Source organism: Pantherophis guttatus, chromosome 10, assembly GCF_059756535.1.
Source record: "Pantherophis guttatus breed Tessera chromosome 10, ASM5975653v1, whole genome shotgun sequence".
Lineage (NCBI taxonomy): Eukaryota > Metazoa > Chordata > Lepidosauria > Squamata > Colubridae > Pantherophis > Pantherophis guttatus.
In genome coordinates, this window is record NC_142072.1 from 23,392,196 (window position 1) to 23,417,558 (window position 25,363).

Below are 25,363 nucleotides of genomic sequence, written 5' to 3' on the forward strand. Positions count from 1 at the left end.
AGGCGAGGAGAAATGCTTTAGCTTACTGTGCTAAAGCTAGGGTTATGGCTTGAGAGGAAATTAGAAATCCCCTTTTCTGAAATGTCCCATAAATTTGAGGGAAAACAAAGTGAGACAAAGAAGTGATTGATTGGTGGTGTAACAATTGCTGCTTGGAAGAGAAGGCACAATGCTTCTTAGTTTTTGGTGGAGGGAAGAGAACAAATAACAGAGTTGGAAGGGATCTTGAAGGGCTTCTAGTCCAATCCTCTTCTCAAGCAAGAAACCCTGTACTATTCCAGACAAATGGTTATCCAATCTCTCCTTTAAAACTTCCAGTATTGGAGTGCCTACAATCTCTGAAGCAGTGGTGGATTTCTACCACCCTGGTTTGCACGAACCGGTAGCGGCGGCGGGAATCTCTGCCCACCCACCCGGATATCATCACGGATAGTCTGCGCATGTGCAGAAGGTTCTGCACATGTGCAGAAGTGATGCACGCACGAAGCACACACGGTCACAGTCACGATAGTGAACTAGTAGCGAAGATAAGTGCTCTGAAGGGAAATCGTTGCGCTGATTAATTGTTCTAATTGTCAGGAAAATCCTCCTTAATTCTAGGTAGGATAACAAGGGAGTGAAAGAATGATAATGGGGGAGGTATTGTTAGAGCATTTCATATTTATTTTATATCTGTGTCTATCACTTCCCAAGATTCTGACCAATGTGAACACAAAGCTGCATAAACTGGTAAAATATATTTTAAAAAATGTAATGTTAAAATTTCTTTTACAAAATCTCAAAACAGTGCAAGATAATTGCTACAATTCAAAATCTGTCTTAATAAGAAGGTTTTAATATTCTATGGAAGGCCTGTAACAAATTTATTTACTTTATTTATTTATTTTATCATATTTATATGCCGCCCTTCTCCCATAGGACTTGGGGCAGCTCACAAAATAAAAACAACATAACAATAAAAATGCTAAAACAAGCTAATTTAAAATACCCAGACAATTAAAACCTCGCAGCAGATTAGGGAATTTGCTGAAAAAGCCATGTCTTCAGGTCGGCGCAGAAAGTGCAGAGGTCGGGGGCCGTCCGGAGCCCGGTGGGTAACCCATTCCAGAGGGTCGGTGCGGCCACAGAGAACGCCCTCATCCTAGGGGCCGCCAGCCGACATTGTGAATTGACAATGTTGGAGCCAGCACAGAGAAAATCTATCTTCAGTTCCATGCTCTCTTACCATTTATGGGATCAGAAGTCTAAGCATCCTCTAATCTCTGGGATTGCAAAAAACAGCACAATATCTATTTAGATGGTCCCTGAAGTAGTTTATAGACAGTTAAAACCAGATGAAAAAAAATGTGACATCCTGAAATAATCAGCTGAGTTTAAATTCCAAAACTAATCAACTGAATTTTCTGCACTATAATAGGAAAAAATGAATAAATAAAATCTCTACATTTCCTGTGCATTTGATCAGAAGATGCAAATGCTTCTTTAAAATGCTTGTTTACTTTTTGTTCATTTTTGTTTGCTTCGAACAACTAGAAAGCACCATACCTGCTTGGTTCCTAACTAATAGAGTCATGAAAACCTCAAGGGAGGGTAAAATTGAGATAAAGAGACATCTTTCTACTGAACTTAGTCTATGCAAAGTATTTCATAATTCATGCCAACCTTTTTATATCATAAATGCCTTTTGTATGAGGGAAAACTGGAGGTATCCAATCAAACAGAGGAGAAGTTGTCTCTTTTTTAATGCAAAGTTCAGAGAATTGAAAGAATTCTTGTTCAATCTTCTCTGGGAGTTTTGCATTATCATTTGCTGTATTTTCTAGCCAGGCCTAAGTAAACTTCTTGAGCACATATAGAATTTTTAGGGTGTTACTACAGTGCTTGGGGTTTTTAAAACTTGAAAAGAAATCCAGAATAAGTGGAACATGATGTCTAAAATCATGCTGAAGTTAAAAAAAAAAACCTCAATCATCAATTGAAATAAAATAGGGAGGGGGGATTCTAAATTAGTAGAAGGAAGAGATTCTTACATATCATTGTGGTCTCTTCCATCTGCAAAGGCTGCACTAACCTGAGATAGAAATGGCCACTCCGTATTTCTAAGCTCCCTTGAAGCTTCTATAGGTCTTCAGAATCTGGGCCAATCATTAGTTCACCTTCTGCTCTGGAGGAAAGTTGCTTTGGAGCAGGCATTTATCCATTGGTGGGAATTCTTGTTTTGGTCCTACCTGACGAGACTCCCCCACTCCATTAAAATGCCCCCATCTCCATTCTTAAGGTCTTATTTGATGAATGAATTTGCTTCTTTCACTACATACTCATGGTGTTAGGTTGTACATGCAGAGAAGGGGAATAGTTTGCAAGCTGAAGCACATTGGCAAACTAAAAAAAAAAGCACAACAAAGAAAGTTCTTTCTGCGCCAACTCAGAAAGCTCAAACTGCCCAGGGAGCTGCTGATCCAGTTCTACAGAGGAATTATTGAGTCTGTCATTTGCACCTCTATAACTGTCTGGTTTGGCTCTGCAACCCAACAAGACAGATACAGACTTCAGAGGATGATTAGAACTGCAGAAAAAACAATGGTTACCAACCTGTCTTCCATTGAGGACCTGTATACTGCACGAGTCAAAAAGAGGGCTGGGAAAATATTTACAGACCCCTTGCATCCTGGACATAAACTGTTTCAACTCCTACCCTCAAAACGACACTATAGAGCCCTGCACACCAGAACAACTAGACACAAGGACAGTTTTTTCCCGAACGCCATCACTCTGTTAAACAAATAATTCCCTCAACACTGTCAAACTATTTACTAAGTCTGCACTACTATTAATCTTCTCATCGTTCCTATCACCCATCTCCTCCCACTTATGACTGTATGACTGTAACTTTGTTGCTTGCATCCTTACGATTTATATTGACTGTTTCCTAATATGATTTGATTGCTTATTTGTACCCTATGACTATCATTAAGTGTTGTATCTTATGATTCTTGACAAATGTATTTTTTCTTTTATGTACACCGAGAGCGTATGCACCAAGACAAATTCCTTGTGTGTCCAATCAAACTTGGCCAATAAAAGATTCTGTTCTATTCTATTCTATTCTATTCTATTCTATTCTATTCTATTCTATTCTATTCTATTCTATTCTACCCTACCTATCCTACCCTACCCTATTCTATTCTATTCTATTCTATTCTATTCTATTCTATTCTATTCTATTCTATTCTATTCTATTCTATTCTATTCTACCCTACCTATCCTACCCTACCCTATTCTATTCTATTCTATTCTATTCTATTCTATTCTATTCTATTCTATTCTATTCTATTCTATTCTATTCTATTCTAAATATCCTTTTCCCCCCCTCCCTTTCATTTTCATCATTCCCAGCTCTAGAGAACAGGAACAGGGATACTAACAAAATTGCTGAAGAGAGACCAGTCACTGGGTAGCAATGTCCATAGTTACACCACAGAATGTTCTATTTGCAGATGTGATGGTGACCATCAGAAATGTAGACGACTTTAAGAAAAGGCAGCATGAATTATGAAAGATAAGACTATCAGGGGCTTCTAGTCTTAAATGGCTTATATTAAATGAGAGAGACCTAATATGAGAAGGTTCTTCTTACATCTTTTTTCTCAATTTCCTGAGGGCATAAGGAGAGACGTATAGATGACACATATGGAGAGACACATAGATGGCCTCTTGATCTGATCTACCAAGTCAATTCTTACATTATTTAATGGACTGCAATTCTGCATCATGGCTTTCTTAACTCCAGGATGACTGGAGGCAGGCAAATAGAACTGACTAAGGCTTCACTTCCCAGCAAATGCACCTGCTTACTTTCTAGTAAGAAGTAATGGCTCTTATTTCTGTGCAGGATCACATTGTTAATCTGTAGGAGCAGCATAGTTTCCTAAAAAATGTTTCATCTTTATTGAATAATGGTTACAATTCATTTTTTTCCAGCTTGATTTTTTAAAGATGAAAACAGTCCCTAACTGCAAAGTAAGACATACTTTCAGAAAAGTGTAATAAAACAGAAAATATTAAAGAGTCCCAAATATACACAAAATGATTTCCTCACATACCGTTCAGAGGTAGATTTCAGCAGGTTCTGACCAGTTCTGGAGAACTGGTAGCGGAAATTTTGAGTAGCTCAGAGAACCGGTAGTAAAAATTCTGACTGGCCCCGCCCCCATCTATTCTCTGCTTCCCAAGTCCCAGCTGATCGGGAGGAAATGGGGATTTTGCAGTAACCTTCCCCTGGATTGTGGAGGGAACGGAGATTTTACAGTATCCTTCCCCTGCCACACCCACCAAGCCACGCCCACAGAACCAGTAGTAAAAAACTTTTTTTTTATTAAAGAGTTTTACAGAAAGAAAAAAAAAATTACAAGTATTTCCCCATCCCTCCCTCCCTTCCTTACCCCCCCCCCCGAACTTCCCAGAACAAAATACAGGGTATAACAATTAACAATCATATGCTAAACTAAGCTAATAAACTAAGGATTCCTATTCCCCCCTTCACACTTTAACTCCCCTTTTACTAACTAAGCATAAATACTCTTAATTTTTCTATTCATTCATAAGCTATTTGATACTTTTTAGTCCGATATTTGTTTTGAATATAATCAATCCATCTTCTCCATTCCGATATATATCTTTCTTGTGAGTGATATTTCAAATATGCCAAAATCTTCGCCATTTCTGCCAAATTGTGGAGTAAACTTTATCTTCTTTTTAAGAATATATTGGATAATCCACCATATTTTAATCCAAAATGCTTTAACCTTTTTACAAGTCCACTATATATGATAATAAATGGCATAATCACAATCACATCTCCAACACTTAGATTGTAAATTCAGATACATACAAGCCAACTTTTTAGGATCTAAATGCCATCTACAGAACATTTTATAAAAATTTTCTCTTAAATTTTGTGCTTGCGTAAATTTTACGTTTCTAACCCATATTTTTTCCCAAGTTTCCATCATTATTGGTTCCTGAATATTTTGTGCCCATTTTATCATACAATCCTTAACTAATTCCGTTTCTGAATCTATTTCTATCAATACATTGTATAATCTTTTTATATGCATTTGACCTTGGTCTCTAATTGTTTTACCAAATTTTCCTCGTTCTACATGATACCAATTCTCTGATCTTCTTTCCATCTAGCTTGCAACTGACCATACTGAAACCAAGTTTGAATTATTCTTTCTTCTTTTAATGCATTTAAAGATTTTGACTGCAATACCCCCCCTTCCATTTTAAGAAGCTTTTTATAAGTAATCACCTCTTTCTTTTGTTCTACACTTATATTCTCTATCGCATGTCTGGGTATTGCCCATATAGGTATCTTATAATTTAACTTATATTGATACTTTTTCCAAACTCATAACAAGGCATTCCTTAATATATGGCTTTTAAAGGTCTTATCCACCTTTTTATCAAGTCCTGTTAGTCTTTCTAGTTCTTCTTTTTGCTTTGCCATCATGTTTTTAGTTATTATCTTTGTTTTTTGTTTATTTTAAATCCAGACATTTGTCCATATTGGCTAATTATATCCATTAAACCTATAGCTGATTGTACTGGTTGAGTTAAGGTAACAACCAAGTCATCTGCAAATGCTCTTAATCTATAATCATGATGTCTAATTTTAATTCCCTTTATTTTATTTGACCCTCGTATTTTATTCAATAAAGGTTCCAAAGTTAAAATAAACAATAATGGTGATAAAGGGCATCCCTGTCTTGTTCCTTTTTCAATTTTAAAAGTTTCTGTTAAACCACCATTAATTATTATTTGTGCTGTTTGTCTCTGATATATTGCTCTAATAGATTGTGTAAAGTATTCTCCAAACTGCATCTTTTCTATTATTTTCACTAAAAATTGCCAATTCAATCGATCAAATGCCTTCCCCGCATCCAAAAAGATAAGCGCTGCAGGGACTTGGTTGTTCCTTTCCATATATTCCAATAAGTTTACAATTTGTCTTACATTACCTTTCATTTGTCTCCCACTTATAAATCCAGATTGGTCATTATGAATCATTTGTTGCATAATTACCATTAACCTATTTGCTAGTATTTTAGCAAAAATCTTATAATCAGTATTTAAAAGCGATATTGGCCTATAATTCTTAGGTTGACTATGATCTTGGTCCTCCTTTGGAATCAATGAAATAAAAGCTGTTCTCCAAGAAGGGGGTACATCTCCTCCGACTTGAAATAGTTGTTTAAGCAGTTCTACCATTTCTAACTGCAAATTTTTATAATAAACAGCTGTCAATCCATCTGTGCCTGGAGCTTTACCCCCCTTCAACTGTTTAATTGCTAAAATAATTTCCTCCGAAGTTATTGGTCGGTTCAATCCTTCCCTCTGCTCTGATGTAATTACAGGAATATTCTCCTCCTGTAAATATCTGTCTATGTCTTTACCTTGAATTGTATCACTAGCATATAACTTTGTATAGAATTCTAAAAAAGCTTTTTTAATCATATTTCGTTGATATACCTCTTTACCTTTGAATTCTATCTTCTCTATAGTATGTAGCTTTTGTTTCTTTCTTAACAAATAGGCTAACCATCTACCTGGTTTATTTGCATTACAAAAAGTATTATGTTTAGCATATTGTAAATTAGTTGCCACTTGGTCTGTCATCAACATATTAAACTGCCCTCGTAACAAATTTATTGTTTCCTTTATTTTTTTATCTGTTGGATTCAATATGAGTGCCTGCTCTTTCATTTTTATTTCCTCTTCTAAATCCCTCCGTTTTTTTTCTTGTCTACGTCTATATTTATTATTCAAATGTATTAAGGTTCCTCTCATATATGATTTACGTGCATCCCAGACCATTTCCATAGGTGTACCTTTGTTCATATTCATAACAAAAAATTATTTCATATGTCTTTTACATTCTTTCACATTTTCCTCATATCTAAACAAATTTTCATTTAACCTCCAAGACCTTCTGGGTCCCTTTTCCTGCTCTAATTCCATCCACACTGGACTATGATCAGATAAAATTCTTGAACATATCTTCGTCTTCTTTACCCTAGAAAAGAAATCATTAGTAATCAATATGAAATCAATCCTGGAAAGGGATTGATGTCTGTCAGAAAAAAAAGTAAAATCCTTTTCTTCTGGATTTCGTTCTCACCAAATATCTCTCAACTCCATATCATTCATCATGTCAAAAAAAGATTTGGGCAGTCTTGCACGTTTTTGGATATTTTGAAGTAGTCCTTTTTTGTCCTTTTGACTGTCCAGTACTCCATTCCAATCACCCATTAATATACACGATTTATAATCCCATTGTATTATTTTAGTATGCAAAAAATTATAGAATTTTTCTTGCTATTGATTGGGAGCATATACTCCAATTAAAAGTGTTTTCTTCCCCTCTATTAAAAGTTCAATTGCAATATATCTTCCTTGAGCATCTGCCTCAATTAATTTAGCTGTTAAATCTGTCCTTAGGTATATAACTATACCATTTTTCTTCTCTGGGGCAGATACAACAAAGTGTGTTCCCAATCTTGAATTTATCAAGTATTTTTGATCTGTCACTCTAATATGTGTTTCTTGCAGACAAATTATATCATTTTTAAACTGTTTCAGATAATGAAATATTTTCTTTCTCTTTTGTGGTGAATTTAAACCATTGATATTCCAAGTCAGAAATTTAGTTGCCATTCTTGGCACCTTGAAGCTTTAAAAGGACCAGCTGAAGATCCTCCTGCACCTTTCTCTTCGGCTTTGTGCTCGCCCCCACCCCTGCTTCTGTTTTTGTAGCTTCTTGAGCTTTCATTTGAGTTTGCTGTATCTTTAAATCTTGTTATTTTCACTTTGCTGCTGCACGGGTCTGCCTTTGTTCTTGTGGTTCTTCTCTTTTTTCTGCTACTTCCAAAGGTTGATCAGTACCAAAAAATTGCAATAAATCTTCTTCAATAAGCGAGGTCTCTCCTGCAGCTTGTGGCTGTTTACTTTCCTTCTGTCCCTGTATTGCCAGCTCTTCTTTTCTTCTCCTCATTTCCTGAGATGGTGGGCATCCAGCCTTTAATACATTAGTATAAAAATCTTTTGCCTTCCAAATTGTGTTTAGGCGATACCTTTCTCCCATATAATTCACCACCAGTCCAGCTGGGACATCCCATCTAAACTGAATCTGTCGATTTCTAAGTTCATCCACCAAGAAAGCAAACTCCTTTCTGCTTCTCAACATTTTGGGGGGAATTTCTTTCAGCACTAAAACCTCTTGTCCTGCAATTTGAAGTTTATTTTTATAGAAAGCTTGTAAAATTTCATTTCTGGTCCTCCTCATTGTAAAGTAAATCACAATGTCTCTTGGCAGTTGATTCTGTCTGGCAAACCAGGAATTAACACGATATATTTTGTCAATTTGCAATGAGAGATCTGCTTGTTGCTCCCCAGTTATCTTTGCAAAAGCCTCTGCAAAGATCTCTCTCAAATTCTCTCGATTGTGTTCTCTCAAACCTCTTAGTTTCAGGGCAAATTCCATCAAATCAAGGTAGTAAAAAACTTTGAAACCCACCACTGCTCCAGCCCCCGTCAACCAATATGTCTAGTGGTGAGAAGGATGATGAGATGGGAAAGTCAGAATGGGTCCAGGATACAGTCTTCTGTATGTCACCCTATCAGCTTTGAACAATTTGCTGGTTGGACTGATTGCTATATAGTGGATGTATTGTAGGCTAGGGAATGATGCAGTTTTCCATAAAACTAAAATGGATAGTAGGAAAGAAATAGGAAAAAAAAGTCAGCTGTAGCTGAAAAATAACACAAGAGACTACCAAAGAAATAACTCATTCTGAATAATTCCCTCAACTCCCATATGTGGGTCTCTGATGATTAATTGTTCAGCTCTCTATGGTACTTGACATGCTGATGTTTCTAATTGCAGAACAATATAGTTTAGTTCCCAAATGGAAAAAAAAATGTTTTGATTTAAATGTGCAATTGAGGGAAATTGGGGAGGATGAGAGAGAGACAAGAAAAGAATAAAATGAAGGTTGATAGAAAGAAAAAAGGAGGATGTGTGTCTACAGCCTTGTTTGTACTACAGATATTATTCTGAAATTTATTTTCTTTTTTCTTCTTTTCTTTCTTTTTTTACTTATGTATCTCCTAGATTTCTAGAAAATATTTTGGTTGTAATGACCTGAATTTGGAACTTCCATCAACCGGAGGGTGTGTGTGGGTTTTTTTTTTTTTTTTGATCTTCAAATATTTAGTGGAAATCTTCCATTTTTAGTGTATTTTGGCAGTATTTTTGTTGTGGAATTATTCTGTTGCCCTGTTGTGTTATTTTTTTCATTTTATTTAATGTTATTTTTGTTTCACTTAATGTCTTATCCTTGTTTACAATTTACCCGTAAACTCCTTTGCAACCCTTTGATGATATAAGCAACTTGATACATTTTTTTTTATTGAAAAAGTTTTCAAATACAAGTTTTTCCCCCTTTCCCCCCCTCTTCCCTAACCCCCCCTCACCACCCATCCCCCCCGTGACTTCTTCTTCACAACAATAAGCTAATTCATAATTAATTACATAATATTTTACCATGCCCTTACTCACTCCTCAAAGTACTGACCCTTAGCATAATATTCTTATAACTCCGCTTTTCTCCGCTTTTCGCAATAATCTACCCTTTTTCTCCTCCCCCAAACTTATAAAATATTATTATTATTACAACAACATAACCTTTAATCTTTTATATATATTAATATAACATTTCAAAGCAGCCTTCTCCAAATTTAACATTTATTCAGTTCTATCCAATTCTTCCACTCCCCAAAATATATGACTTAAAAATCCTTTTTCTTAAACTAATCAATCACTAAACTAGCCTATTTCAACCCAGTTTCCTGCAAGATTACCATACACTACAATTCTAAATATAATCCACTGCCCACTCTGCTAAATTATACATATGTCTATATATACATTCCATTTTATAAAAAGAGAAAAGACAATAACTTTAAATTTATAATTCATTTAGTATCTTCTTTGATGTCTTTCCACTAGATTGTTAAATCCATCATCCATAATAGGGTAACATAGCATCCTGGTGCAACAGTTTATTCAAAATCTTCAGTCATCTTCTGCCCCCATCAATAATGAATATCCTCATGTATATATAACAGTAAAAACAACCACCCGAGTGACATTATAATTATATTCCATATAGTTGTAATTGTGGTTTTCATCAGGATTATAAATTCCCATCATTTTAGTGGGTAACAGCCAGATCTTCTGCATGCCCCAGCATGACTCTCTTGCCTTGTAACTCAAAATAATTATAATATATTTATCGGTAAAAGACTTCCGGTTTGCTGCTTGTCCCCGCTGGACGCTCCTTCGGGATCGTCGAACCCACTGCCTGTAAGAGCCGCCTTTTTCAGCAGAATGGCGGCTCGAAAAAACTCCGTTTCCATTAGGAAACGGAGATAGAGCCGGCTGGGGTGGGTAGAGTCCTCTGCCTAATCCCAAAAGTTTTTTATTTACTTTTGGGAGGGAGCGGAAGAGACTCCCCGTATCCCCAGCCGATGCTCCGGGCTCTGGGAAATCTCTGCTACACACAGAGCTAGGGGGCAAAAGCAAGCCTGTAAATCTGTCAAATAAATTAATTAAAGAAGATATGAGCTGGACCTCTGATCCTGAAGCGCAAGTATTTTATTTTATTCTATTTTGCCTAAGAAGTGAAGTGAAGTGAAGGGAAAAAAGTTTTTTTAAAATGGCGATTGCTGCTGCGGCTTGAAGAGAGGCTGAAAGGGAAACTCCTTCCGTTTTCAATTACAAAGTAGCGGAATGAATACTTTTGGCTGTAACTGAAGGCAAAACCTCACTCTCACTTCTGTTTTTTTTTCCTTTTTTTTTTCCTTGGGGATCTGATATTGATCTTGGTTGGAAAAAAGTTTTTTTTTTTCTCTTTTCCAGTAAATTTTGTCTGCGTGGAAAAATGGCACTGAGACTTATAAAGCTAGACAAACAGGCAGTGGGGGGGGGGATTCCCCCATTAATAAATTACATCAACAAGTTTTAACTCTCCAGTCTCAGAAACCTGACTTTAATATAATAGAATTTCTTCTTGAGGAGATTGTAAGAAGGGATGAGATTGTGAATCAGCAACTTGAAAAATTTAAGTTGGAAATCAAAGAAATTGGTGAATTGGTGAAATCTAAGTTTGGCTTTTTGGATCGAAAGATTTTAAAAACAGCTAATGGCTTAGCAGACTTTGTGATTCAGTTGGATGCAAATACTAAATTATTAGAGTCTAAAATGAAAGAAACTGAGGAGAATTTGGATGACAAGATCCAAAAAATTAAAAAGGATTTGGCAAACACTCAGGATAATAGTTCAGAAGACAAACTTAAAATGGAGGCTGATCAAAAGACTGGTAATGAAGAAAATGTACAACAGAGGATTGAAAGAGAAGTTTTAATGATCCAACACAATTTTACAGAATATGCAATTAGACTGAGAGGTCTGCAGGAAAATGACAGAGATGATTTAAGGAAGATATCTTCTGAAATTCTGGCTGGGATTTTAAAGGTTCAACCTGATGAAGTGTTTTGCAGGATTGACAGAATTTATAGAATAAACTCCTGGTTGGCAAAACAAAGGCAATTGCCTAGAGATGTGGTGATTTATTTTACAGACAGAGAAATTAGAAATAATATTGTGCAGAATTCTTATAATTCTACTTTGCAATTTCGTGGAAGAAAGATTTGGATTTTTAAGGAACTCCCGCCCAAGATGTTAATGGAGAGGAAGAAATTTGGTTTTCTAGTGAATGAGTTAAAAAAAAGGAATATTCTATTTAGGTGGGACATCCCAGTTGGTTTAATATTGAGACACCAAGGAGTAAGATACCAACTGAATACTGTCGAAAAAGCGGAAGAATTTTATCAAAAAATTTTAAAAATAAATTTAACATCTTTAGGCATAACACAGGACAAGCAAAAGGAGCTGGAAATAAAGGGAAAACATCAAATTACAGAGGCTGTGGTAGATAAACTGTCTTCGGACTCCTTGGATACCCCAGCTGGACTGTCTATAAATTTGAGAGCAGTGTCATCTGATTCTAATGTGATGAATTATCAAGTTACAGACAAGTGCATAAATCAACCAGTTGATATACAAGTGATGGAAAAGACATATGAGATAATAAAACAAAACCAACAAGATCAATTTACAAAGCAGAATGACAACCGATCAGCTGATACACAACTTGTAGGAAGGAAATCTGGATGGAAATGCAACCCGCAAAAGAAAAAGAAAAGAAACAGATCTCGTAGAAATAGTAGTTTCTAAACCAAGCAACAGTGAAGCCAGGGATTTTAAAAAATAAATGAATATGTGAAAAGATATTGGAGGCGAATTATCGTTTAATACTATCTTGAGGAAAGTGGCAGATCTCTGCAATGCCATGATTTTGGGATGTGGAAAGAGCCTTACATTGTTGGATTTGAACTATCTATTTTGATACATTTTAATATGGAAAAAAAAAAAGATGTTGAAATTCAAATGTGCTCCGGCATTACAGAAATAAAAAAAATTAAAAAATTCCCTGCAAGTCAAAAATCATATCACAGTCAACATTTTTGACAGTAATACCCTGTTTTTCCCAAAACAAGACATCCCCTGATAATAAGCCCAATCAGGCTTTTGAGCGCATGTGTTAAAATAAGCCTCCTCCCCAAAAATATTTAAATGCAGAGCTTGAAATCAGGTAAGATGATGTGATGGAGGGGACCTCGATGGGCCGTAATATTATCTCTTTTACAATCTACTAGAACAAATGAGCCTCACAAGCAGTTTACACTAAACTGTTTTTATTTACATAAAATAAAACAAGGTCTATTCAAAAGGAATATTAGATGTCATTCTCTTTCTTAAGTGTCCTGTCAGCTCTCTGGTGCAATCGCTCTATGCGATTGGAGTTTGGGCTTTTCTTCCTCAGAAGGAAGAGGCTTTAGTGACTTCAGCTCTGCCTCTGATCCCGAAGCCCGACCTAAAATGTCTGCTGTCAGACATCTCCTTTTATACTGTCACAGTGGCAGTTAGGGGAGGGCCTAGAAAAGCCCGGGAGATTCAAATCCAGGAGCTGCTCTCTGATTGGCTTATTTAATTGTCTAAGCCAAAGGCCATTAATAGGCACAGCAACTGTGAGGGAATTTTTCTCTCACAGATGGCAAGAGGAGCCCCATCTTGTTCCACGCGCCCCAAAATAATAAGACTTCCCTGAAAATAAGGCCAAGCGCTTATTTCAGTGTTCAAAAAAATATAAGACAGGGTCTTATTTTCGGGGAAGCACAGTCTTTTATCCCTGTTTTGCTGCTGCTGCTGTTTTTTTTGTTTTTTTTTTGAGGGTGGGGAGCAAGGAGGTCTGTTGTTTTTGTTTCATTTTTCATTTTATTTTGAGTTTTTTCTATTGGAGGAAGCATTTTAAAATGTAATTCTAAATCCCATTATTGTATTGGATTCTCAAATGCCACATTCTTGTGTATCTAAAAGTTTACCCCCTAAAACAGTGAACCTTTTCAGCACCAAGTGTCAAAATGGGAATGTGCACACATGCGGGGGGGGGGGTGTCACCGGAAACTGGAAGAGCAGCTCCTGGAGTACACACGCGGAAGCACCAGAAAACGGAAGAGCAGTTCCCCAGTGTGCATGCATGTGCTGGGAAGCTGAGCTTCCGGTTTCTGGCATACACGCCAGTCACCTGGTCTTCCAGTTTTTGGCACACATGCATGTGCGAAGACCAGATGGCCGGCTCAGAGCTGCTCTTCCGGTTTCTGGTGCTCCCGCATGTGAAAAGACCCGTAAGAGCAACGGGCGATGGCTGGCGTGCCCGGAGAGATGGCTCTGTGTGCCACTTCCAGCATGCGTGCCATAGGTTCGCCATCACGGCCCTAAAACATTTGGCCATTCTTCTTTGGTAGAGAAAGTTCCAAATTGCCCAAGAAATGAGAAAATAAAATAAAACAGAATAACAGAGTTGGAAGGGACCTTGGAGGTCTTCTAGTCCAACTCCCTGCTCAGACAGGAAACCCTACACCACTTCAGACAAATGGTTATCCAACATCTTCTTAAAAACTTCCAGTGTTGGAGCTTTTGCAACTTCTGGAGGCAAGTTGTTCCATTGATTAATTGTTCTCATTGTCAGGAAATTTCTCCTTAGTTCTAGGTTGCTTCTCTCCTTGATTAGTTTCCATCCATTACTTCTTGTCCTGCCCTCAGGTGCTTTGGAGAATAGCTTGACTCCCTCTTCTTTGTGGCAGCCCCTCAGATATTGGAACACTGCTATCATGTCTTTCCTACTCCTTCTTTTTATTAAACTAGACATACCCAATTTCTGCAACCATCCTTCGTACGTTTTAGCCTCCAGTCCCCTAATCATCCTTTTTGCTCTTCTCTGCACTCTTTCTAGAGTCTCCACAATTATATGGAATTACAAAATGGCAGTTTCTAATCAAAACAAAAAACAAGGATGCAATGAAAAGGTCTGTTGAAGTTCTGGTCTTCACTTTGAATTCACAGATTGCATTTTGGACCCAATTCTTAAAAACATCTTTGATCTAAGTGAGGAAAGCTGCCTATCAAAACCAGATGCTCTTCATTTATCCAATATTGTTTTGAGAAGCAAATGAATACATGTTCATGACATTTATCATCATATCATATCATAAGTTTATTTGTCAAGCATATATAACAGAACGGGTAAAAGTATAAACATAACTTGAATACATGAAAAGAGTAAGGAAAAAGGAATATTAGGACAGGAACGGAAGGCACGCTGGTGCTCTTATGCACACCCCTTATAGACCTCTTAGGAATGGGGTGAGATCAACAGTAGACAGTTTAAGGTTAAAGTTTTGGGGGTTTGGGGAAGAAACTACAGAGTCAGGTAATGCATTCCAGGCATTGACAACTCTGTTACTGAAGTCCTATTTTCTGCAATCAAGTTTGGAATGGTTTACCTTGAGTTTGTATCTATTATTTGCTCATGTATTGTTGTGGTTGAAGCTGAAGTAGTCATTGACAGGAAGGACATTGTGGCAGATAATTTTATGTACTACCCTTAGGTCAGACTGAAGTTGACGTAGTTCTAAGTTGTCTAAGCCCAAAATTTGGAGTCTGGTGGCATAAGGTATTTTATTGCAGTTAGAGGAATGGAGGACTTTTCTCATAAAATATCTCTGGACGATTGTATTTATGTCTAATATGCAGTGCAGGTTCCAGACAGATGAGCTGTATTCAATTTATTTCTATGAATCCATAAAAATTCAAAGTGATTCCTATCAGGTTGTATGGAAGTATATGACTTCTCTCCAAAACCATTTTGATGTAGCTGAAATCGATAAGGAAGCTGTCCCTTCCAGACTTATGATCAACAGTTACCATGTCCTTTCAGGAGAGAAGACCAAGCTGTGTTGGTCTTTGTGGAAACTGGACCTTGCAAAAAAGTGGTAATCTCACAAATGACCTCATCTGTTGCAAGGACTACCTATTACACAGGCTGGAGCAAAGTTCCCATATCTGGATTAGAGAGAATTCTGTTCTGACCTAGGCTCCCTTAACAAGCAGGAGGCAGGAATTACTGGCAAAACCTCTTTTATTTACATGACTGAATTATGTTCATTCGCAGTCAGCAAGGTTTGTGCAAACAGTTTTTCAAAGGAATATTTCTCAACACACCTTATCTCATTTGGCAAGCTGCCACATAAATTGTTTCCAAGTGTAGTACAAGGCAAAACTTGGAACAGAGTCTCTCAGAATCACAGAATGAAGTAATTATTTCCTGCAAAAGCCCCCTCCCTGTTCGCTCCTCTTTTATTTCCTATGGAAGGGGCCAATCACCTCCAAGGTGTGGCCTTACTCCCGAGTTGACCCTGCTTTCTTAATTGTTCTTGTTTTCTGGCAGCTCTGTGTATGCGCACACTGGGAACAGGCTCCAGCTGTTCCTCTGCCTCACTGCTGTCTACCTCCCTCTCTGCCTCTGACACAGAGCCCTCATCTGAGCTTTCCCCAGTCCCCAGGACTGGCCCATGTTCTTCCCCAACCTCTTCACTGTCCGACTCTGCTGCCAGCTCTGCTGGCCACCAGCAGACCACAATATTGTTCCTCTTTTGGATTATGGAGGATAGTTCCTCTTTTGTGTTTCATTGGAGAACAATAGAATAAAGATAGAAAGCTAGCTGACTTCTAGCTTTCACTCTTCTTAATTCCAATCTTGTAACTCTTATCAGATAAGATGGAGTACAAAAGAAAATGGCAGTTATGAGAGCTTATCTCTGTATAAACCAGGTCAAGGATTTTCCAATGCCATATTCAAGTACTTTTAAAAATATTCCATTAGTCAAAAAAATTCAGGATGAGCAGTTATGCTTATGATGACTGATTTAATAGAATGACAGAGTTGGAAGGGACCTTGGAGGTCTTCTAGTCCAACCTCCTGCTCAAACAAGAGACCCAATACCATTTCAGACAAGTGGCTGTCCAGTCTCTTCTTAAAAGCCTCCAGCGATGGGGCACCCACAATTTCTGAAGGCAAGGCACTCCACGGGTTAATTGTTCTCATTGTTAGGAAATTTCTCCTTAGTTCTAGCTTCTCTCTTTGATTAGTTTTTCATCCGTTGTTTCTTGTTTTGCCTTCTGGTGCTTTGGAAAATAGGTTGACATTTCTTCTTTGTGGCAGCCCCTTAAATATTGGGACACTGCTTCATGTGGCCCCTGGTCCTTCTTTTTCACTGGACAGAATAACAATTTCAAGCCACTTAAAAAGTTTTGTCTGGAGATTTCAGCAAGGGTGCTCCAAAACAATATGCAAATGTTTATCTGATACATAATCTTGCTTTGAGATACATCGGCTACAGATGATTAAATTACATGGGCTTCTTCTTTTATCCTCATTATGAACAGGATGGGGACTTCATTTTGCAATCCACTGTACATAAACCAGTTAAAAAAACAACAAACAGTTTGAACAATTGTATCAAAATTATAATCAATAAGATAACCAAAGTGCAATCTTAACATATTAATAAAATGATTTCTTTAAATGTTGAAATAGGAATAAAAATTAGATTCATATAAAGCATGCAGCAGACAAAAAAAGAAAAATTAATGAGATGAGAAAAATTGTTCAGATCTGGTTCCGTATAAATCTGATGTGTGTGTCCATGTACACAAACGCATATCTGTTTATCTGTGTTCATCTATATTGATTAGGCAGATGAACTTTCTTAGGGAATCTTTCTAGGGCAATGAACTTCATATTTTGCTGCTTTCTGGAATGGGAGAGACCTTGTGACTTACAGTTTGATGATTAGAAAGAATTGGTTACAGAAAGAAGGGGATTATGATGTAATCTTAAAGAGAGGGTTTAGACTTGTAGGTATGACTGCTGAGAGGAGAACTAGAAGCCATTCCTTTTGTGGGGTCCATGGTACTCTTTGAGCTTGGTTGTTTTCTTGTAGTCATTTCATTAACGAAGTAGGTGAAATGAAAAAAAAAGCCAAAAAGGAAACAAAAAGACCAAAACTCCACCAGCAATCAACACCCATATAAGCAGAGATTAATGCCAAGATTAATACTAGACAAGAATTGGTCTAATACTAGACCAATAATCCAGTCCGGGAACTACCAGCTCAGGCAAACAAGCTAACAGTAAGGTAAAGATTCCCCTTGCACATATGTGCTAGTCGTTCCCGACTCTAGGGAGTCGGGAACTCAAAGCCGAAGAGCCAGCGCTGTCCGAAGATATCTCCGTGGTCATGTGGCTGGCATGATTCAACTCCAAAGGTGCACGGAACACTGTTACCTTCTCACCAAAGGTGGTCCCTATTTTTCTACTTGCATTTTCCACGTGCTTTTGAACTGCTAGGTTGGCAGAAGCTGGGACAAATCACGGGAGCTCACCCCGTTACACGGCACTAGGGATTCAAGCCGCTGAACTGCCGACCTTTCGATCGACAAGCTCAGCATCTTAGCCACTGAGCCACCACGTCCCTTTTTTTTTTTTTTAATTGATTTATATGCCGCCCTTCTCCGGAGACTCAGGGCGGCTTACAATGTGCTCAGTAATAGCCTTAATCCTTTTGTATATTTATACAAAGTCTGCTTATTGCCCCCACAAACTGGGTCCTCAATTTACCTACCTTAGAAAGGATGGAAGGCTGAGTCAACCTTGAGCCTTGGCGAGATTCGAACCTGCAGTAATTGCAGGCAGCTGGTCTTAATAACCAGCTTAATAACAGGGTGCCTTAGACCACTGTACTACCAAGGCTCTTTTTAAGCTAACAGTAACCACAGCCTAATCAAGGAACCACCAAGAACATTCCTTCCAGTACAGACAAGGCAAGCCATTAGTATATAAAATGAGTGCAAACCCCACTTCCTTCTAGTACTGATCATGTTACCTAGTCAAGTAACAAAATGTCTATAAGAAAACAACCAAGCTCAGAGAGCACCCACAATTCAGCCCTGATTTACAAATATTTTCTTCTATCGGAGCTGTTTCTTTTATTTTCCATTCATGCTTTCTATTTTTTCCCTTTTCTTTTTTCTCTCTCCTTTTTTCTTTGTATCATCTTTTCCTTTCTTTTTGCCTTCTTTTGCATTTATCATATCTTTTTATTTCAGCGTGTATCTTATTATACATGTAAAATCCTTTAATAAAAACTATTTTAAAAAGGAAACTGGGGAGGAATACACTAGAACTAGCAGTGTAAAGTCAGTAGAACAGGATCTAATGGTTGATTGCTAGAGATTATAAGTAGATAATCAAGGGTAATAATCTATTTAGCAAAAGCAAGAATTAAAACATCCCTCTTTGTCATACATAACACAAGAAGCACGTTTTGAGAACACTTTACCATGGAAAACAAGAAACATGCTGCAGTATACACAGAGAGACCTAGTAAAGCCACAACTGGGCATCTGATGTGATGCTGTTATAAAAACAAAGAGGAAAAAAAACCCCAATCCCACAAACCTCAAACTTGCTCACTCTGATAGAAATGTTGCTGAGTTATTTTGGAATGAATTGATCTATAACAAAATCAGCCTCAGAGCATTGGATTAAATGATGATCCTCTCATCTGGGACTCTCAATTAAGGTTTTGACAATTTCATTACTGTTTCCTTACTGTCATATCTGGTCACATCAGATCATTCTTGATCTATCAGTACCGAATATAGAATGACACTGATCAAGGAAGTCCCAGGCATCAGGTTGTTATTTCTAGTTTTGATGTCAGTTTGTGGTATATGCTTTGGCATTTCTACTGTGTGCATGGTTGAATAGGCAAGTTTCCATGCAGTTTATTGTCTAAACTGCATGGAAATGAGAAGTCACAGAGTCAAAGGTTCTTTTGGTTTCTAGTGATACAATTTATAGTTTAGTTTAGCAATATACTGGTAGAAGTTTCTACAAATAGTCTTATTTGATATACTTTGTATTTGCTTTTTAATTTTACTTGTGGGACTCATTTGCATCACCACATTTTGAAAAGGTCCCCATAGCTCATTTTTGGTTCTTAAATTCTATTGTGGAACATTAAAACTATTGTATTGGCTTATAGGTGTAGGAAACCCTGAACTGTTACTTCATTTTGGAAACCTAAGTAGATTAGAAATATGCATCCATTTATCAAAGCACGGGACAGCGTGAGAGAGAGCAAGAAGATGTAACAAAAATGCAACAGGTTTTACTGTATTATCATTGTATTGCTTGACTTGGGATGAAGGGTCAGGGCTGTGGTGAATACAAGATTGTGTTCCTCTATTCCATACGTATCATGTAAGCAGGAGTGAAATCTAGCAGGTTCTGACAGGTTCTGGAGAACCGGTAGCGGAAATTTTGAGCAGTTCGGAGAACTGGCAAATACCACCTCTGGCTGGCCCCAGAGTGGGGTGGGAATGGAGATTTTGCAATATCCTTCCCCACCATGCCCACCAAGCCACACCACGCTTACCAAGCCATGCCCACAGAACCGGTAGTAAAAAAAAATTGGATTTCACCACTGCGTGTAAGTCAATTTAGGGTGATAACAATAACATTTTCTGCTATGTCTGAGGACTTGCAAATTAATGATGTGAGGGGAACATGCAGAATTCAGTCCTCCAAAATCCATTCCTCATGAACTCAGCATCTGCTATGTAAAATGGCCATCACTATCTCTACCTAATAGTAGAGATAGCCTTAGAAAAATCAATGCTACTAGTTTTTGCTCCAAACATTTGGCAAAGAAGTGATCCCAGCCAAAGCCTTCCCTCTCTCTATTAGTCATTTTAGCAACATTGCATTTACTTCTCTTAACATGTTCTCTTTGAGAAGGAGCTGTTTCTTCCATCCTCAGATACCTCCACAATTGATCATTGCTGCTGCTGCTGCTTTAGTTTCTTCTCTTTCTTGACAGTTTAACAGGTACAACCGTCCCTGATCTGATTGTCAGCACTCAACATCAGATGTGGCTCCTCTTCCAGACTGATAGTGTGAGGAACCTATTAGGGTTCAAAGCAACCTATGAAGGTAAATACATTTCTGCATTGATTCCTCATTAGATAGACACAACCCACAAATACTTTACCCAGAGATCTCTTGACAAGAAAAAGATTTAGGTCTTTGTAATGATGAAGAACAATACATGTCAATACAAGTAGGTAGTTCTCGACTTACGTTCACAATTGGGACTGGAACTTCCATTGCTTAAGCAAGCTAAGTGAGTCACAGTTGATTTTATGACCATTTTTTGCCATGGTTGTTAAGTGAAGCATGGGTTCATTATCTGAATTTGGCTCCTCCCATTGATTTTGCTTGTCAGAAGCCGGCCGGGAGTCGCAAATGGTGATCATGTGACACATACATGATCATGTGACACTGCAGTCATCATAAATGTATGCTAGTTGCCAAGGGCTCAAATTTTGATCCTCTGACTGCAGGGATATTGCAACAATCACACATACATGGACTTTTCATAAGTCACTTTTTTCAGCAGTGGCATATGTTAGAATGGTCACTAAATGAATGGTTGTAAGACAAGGAGTATCTTCAAGAGAGATAGATTCATTGCAGTAGATTAAATATAGGCATCATTTCTCCACTCTGACGCCTTCTAAATAGACTTCCTGTTCCATTTGTCCCATGGCTAAAAGGATTAGTGGTGCTGAGAGCCAGAATCCAACACATCTGAAGATTGCAGCATCTTCTATCTTACACTAGTGGGTTCCATATTTCCCATGTTGCTTTCTGCTTTGCTAGGCAAACACCTGGTGTGAGAATCAAGAGTGCAACCTATAGTACATGTAGCATCATAAAGCAGAAGAAGGAAAAAGATGACAGGTGTCATCTTGGAAGAAAAGCAGAATATAATTTTAATTACTAAAGCTAAACTCCCCAATGTTTTAAGGGCACATCTCACATGAGTGACTCGGTTTCCACAAAGCTGTGCCTGTTCCAGAGAAATGCCAGTTTCTATTTATCCTTGCAAGAAAATTACTTTCGTAGATGGGTAGATGGTAAGAACAAGAAAAGAAAGTATATTGCTAGCAGGTGTCATGTATGTGGGGTGTTCAGAGACACTTAAAAAGTGAGGGTTTTGTTTCGATTGACTATAACTTTAAATATCACCAGAGTAGCTTTGGTGTTTGTTTCTGCTAATACTCCTTAGTAGAATGAGAGACAAAGCAAGGCATAATAAAACTTACAAGTGGAGCAATTAAACATTGAAAGGTAACTCATTAAGATGCCTCTCCTGCTGAAGACTAGAGAGAACAATGCAAGATCTGTTGGGGGATGTATTATACAGGCTTGTTACGACGAAATACAACTTTGTTTACTTTTTTCCCCTTTAATTATGTAATCTCACCTCCCAGAATTTGTCAAGTAATTGAGGTTCTGGAGACACGAAAGCGTGATCATTAATTTTTTGCAATCGTATCTTTTATCAACATGAGATCTTAACCGAGGAATATGCCTATACAAAACCTTTTTAACTGAAAAGGGCAGAAATTTAAGTTAGCACTTCCCTGAAAAATTTGCACTTGACCACTAAATTGTAGCTCTTCTGTAATTAACGCCATATAAACATAGCTATTTGTCCCCCAGTAAAATTTTAGATGTCCTTTAAAAACACATTATTTCAGTTCAAAGCCTAATTACGGTAATTTCATTCAGGGCTACACAATTTGTTATTAATCCTGCCTATCTTCAGGTCTTCTTTAGCAGTATAATCTACTAACCCTCCATTTTTTCTATGGATTTAAAACAAATATAGAAAATGTTGGAACCAAACATTGACACTTCCCTACAAATGAAAGTTTGGTCATATCTTAACCTACTGTGTTTTTAATTGAATTGCCCAGTCATTTCTTCTAATGCATATCATCTTTATTTCATTTCCGAAACACAGATTGTGACAGGAATGAAAACTTTTGAAATGTTAATTTCCATGATGTAAACTCCCTTTTTAAAATGTAATTACCTCTGATCCCACATAACTTTCAGAAAGACACCTCTCCATTTGTTTTGCCTTCAAATTCAGAATGCTATGCAGTCGTTCCATCTGGACTCTTGAGAAACATGCTGTATGCCGGTGATGGCTAACCTTTTTGGCATCACGTGCAGGGAGGGGGGGCACGGGGGGGGTCACACGTGCATGCCCACACCCATAATTCTATGTGCCTCACCCCCGCGTGTGCGACCCCCCCACTCCCACCCGCTCCTGGCACACGATGGCCCAATAGGCCCGTTTTTCTCTCTCATCAGGGTCCAGAGCCTTTCTAGGAGTTTGGGGAGGGCAAAAATGACCTCCCCCACAAGGGGCCCTCCGGAGGTCAGATATGGCCCATTTGCCAACTTCCGGTGGGATCAGAAGGTCCGTTTTTTGCTGTCCCCAGCCTTCAGAGCCTTTCTAGGAATCTGGGGAGGGCAAAAACAGCCTTCCCCCTCCCGGAGGCCCTCCAGAAGCCGGAAACGTTTGCCAACTTCCGGTCCCATCAGGTTCACCATCACAGCTGTATGCCTTGAAATCCTGAACTACTTCAGGACCTTAATTTTGTTCCACATACATTTGCTCACATAAAGTATGGTTGTTGACGAATACACCTTCTTTGTTGTGGCACTAGGGAATATTCCCCCTGAGATTTGCCTACTTCCCTCTTCAGTGTATATAAAAGAGCCCTGAAAACTAGATCCTTTCCATCCAGGCTTTGAATTAGGAAAAAAATGATGATTGTGTCTATTTTATTGCTTTAGAACGTTTTATTACCTAGATGCTTTGGGATTGAATTGTAATGTAGAATTGGTTTGTTGTACACTGCCCAGAGTCATTGTAGAATTAAACAGACTAAATAATTATTAAATAATTTTATATTCTATAATTCTATAAGCCATGCGATGGTTCAGTGTCTAAGACACTGAGCTTGTCAATCAACAGGTCGGCAGTTCAGCAGTTTGAATCCCTAGTGCTGCCACAAAATGGGGTGAGCTCCCTTGACTTGTCCCAGCTTCTGCCAACCTAGCAGTTCAAAAGCACGTAAAAAATGCAAGTAGAAAAATAGGGACCACCTTTGGTGGGAAGGTAACAGCGTTCCATGTGTCTTTAGCATTTAGTATGCTGGCCACATGACCACGGAGATGTCTCCAGACAGGGCTGGCTCTTTGGCTTTGAAACAGAGATGAGCACCACCCCCTAAAGTCGGGAACAACTAGCACATATGTGCGAGGAGAACCTTTACCTTTACCTAGACCAGCAGAGTAGTATCACAAAAGGAGATGAAATTGCTCATCTTAAAAATGAAACAAGAAACATTCTGTTCCTAAAACAAAGATGCTCTCAGATAGGAAAAGGGATTTCATTCAGCATTGTTGAGGTATATTTCTCTCTGTTGGGGTGGGGGGGGATTGGACATTTCATTACACCCAGCAAAGACTGAAAGCTTAAAGATTAAGATTTTTTTTTTTTTTAAAAAAATAACTTTTCCTTCAAATTCAAGTTGAGTCTTGGTGATTTCATCAACATATCCATGTTACGTTTGCAGTGGCATTTTTATTTTTGGATGGAGGGACTTCCTAATGAAGTTTTCAACCCTGGGCCCCTCACCAAAGCATTGTCAGTTTCTGGTAACAGGTAACAGTAACCGAGTTGGAAGGGACCTTGGAGGTCATCTAGTCCAACCCCCTGCTCACGCAGGAGACCTATACTAGGGATTTGAATCGCCGAACTGCCAACCTTTCTGATCGACAAGCTCAGTGTCTTAGCCACTGAGCCACCCTCACCCAAGCATTGTCAGTTTCCAGGGAGAGAACACTTAGCAGACTCAACTCAGTTTCGCATTTGAACCCAGTTAAAACTGATGAGGTGCTGCCAATGCAATTAAATGTGGACTGTAGCAAGTAGTTAAAGCCTTCCCATCACCTACAGTATGTGGGCTAGGGTCACAATCCAACTCTTTTTTTTTTTTTTTTAAATTTGATTTATATGCCGCCCTTCTCCGGAGACTCAGGGCGGCTTACAGTGCGTTAAGCAATAGCCTTCATACTTTTGTATATTTATACAAAGTCAGCTTATTGCCCCCACAAACTGGGTCCTCATTTAACCTACCTTAGAAAGGATGGAAGGCTGAGTCAACCTTGAGCCTTGGAGAGATTCGAACCAGCAGTAAATTGCAGGCAGCGGTGTTAATAACAGGGTGCTTTAAACCACTGTAGTACCAAGGCTCTTAATACCCCATTGTCAGTTTCCAGAAAGAAAACATCACACTGAAGAAGAGAACTGTACAATTAAGGTCAGCTCGTGGATTATTCAAAAGGCTGATCTTGGAGAAAGAAGGATGAACACTTTCATGTATTTCAGAGCAGCCTTTTATCTTGTGACTTGAGCATACATCAGCACTCCTTCTACATAACTTGTTTCTGTTTGCAAGCCATGCAACCTGTTTTCCCTGAGGCAAACTTTCTATCATTTGAACCAGATCAGTGAGATTTCTACAAGCTGGATTTGATGATCCTTAAAGTTTGCTGGAGGTTATGAGAATCAAAGATCATGATGACAAGAAGCCAACATACATATTTTAGGATTGTTTTTTTTTTCCCCAACATTGTCCTCTCTAGACCTATTGAGCTTTGGCCATTTATCTGGGCATCCCATGGATGCATTCATGCAATTTCTTGGCAGCAATAAGGAAATAGATTGCCAGTGTCTCCTTTTTCAATGTTTTTTTTTAAAACTTCCATTCTACCATAAGCTCTAGTGTTATTTCCAGGTTTCCCATCCATGAACCAACCAGGTTCTGATAAGCTTTTCAAAT

General features: G+C 38.1%; 1 protein-coding gene across 2 annotated transcripts in view; it reads left to right on the plus strand.

Annotated features, from left to right (window-relative positions):
• Positions 1–25,363, plus strand: part of CSMD2 (CUB and Sushi multiple domains 2) — an 822,245-nt gene that overhangs the window by 487,326 nt on the left and 309,556 nt on the right. Inside the window, exon 12 of one of the 2 annotated variants that reach the window (XM_034413370.3) lies at positions 20,473–20,585. The exons of the other annotated variant lie outside the window; for it this stretch is intronic. Within the exon in view, the coding sequence (XP_034269261.2) occupies positions 20,473–20,585 (113 nt within the window). The remainder of the gene's footprint in view (positions 1–20,472; positions 20,586–25,363) is intronic. 2 annotated transcript variants of the gene reach the window in all.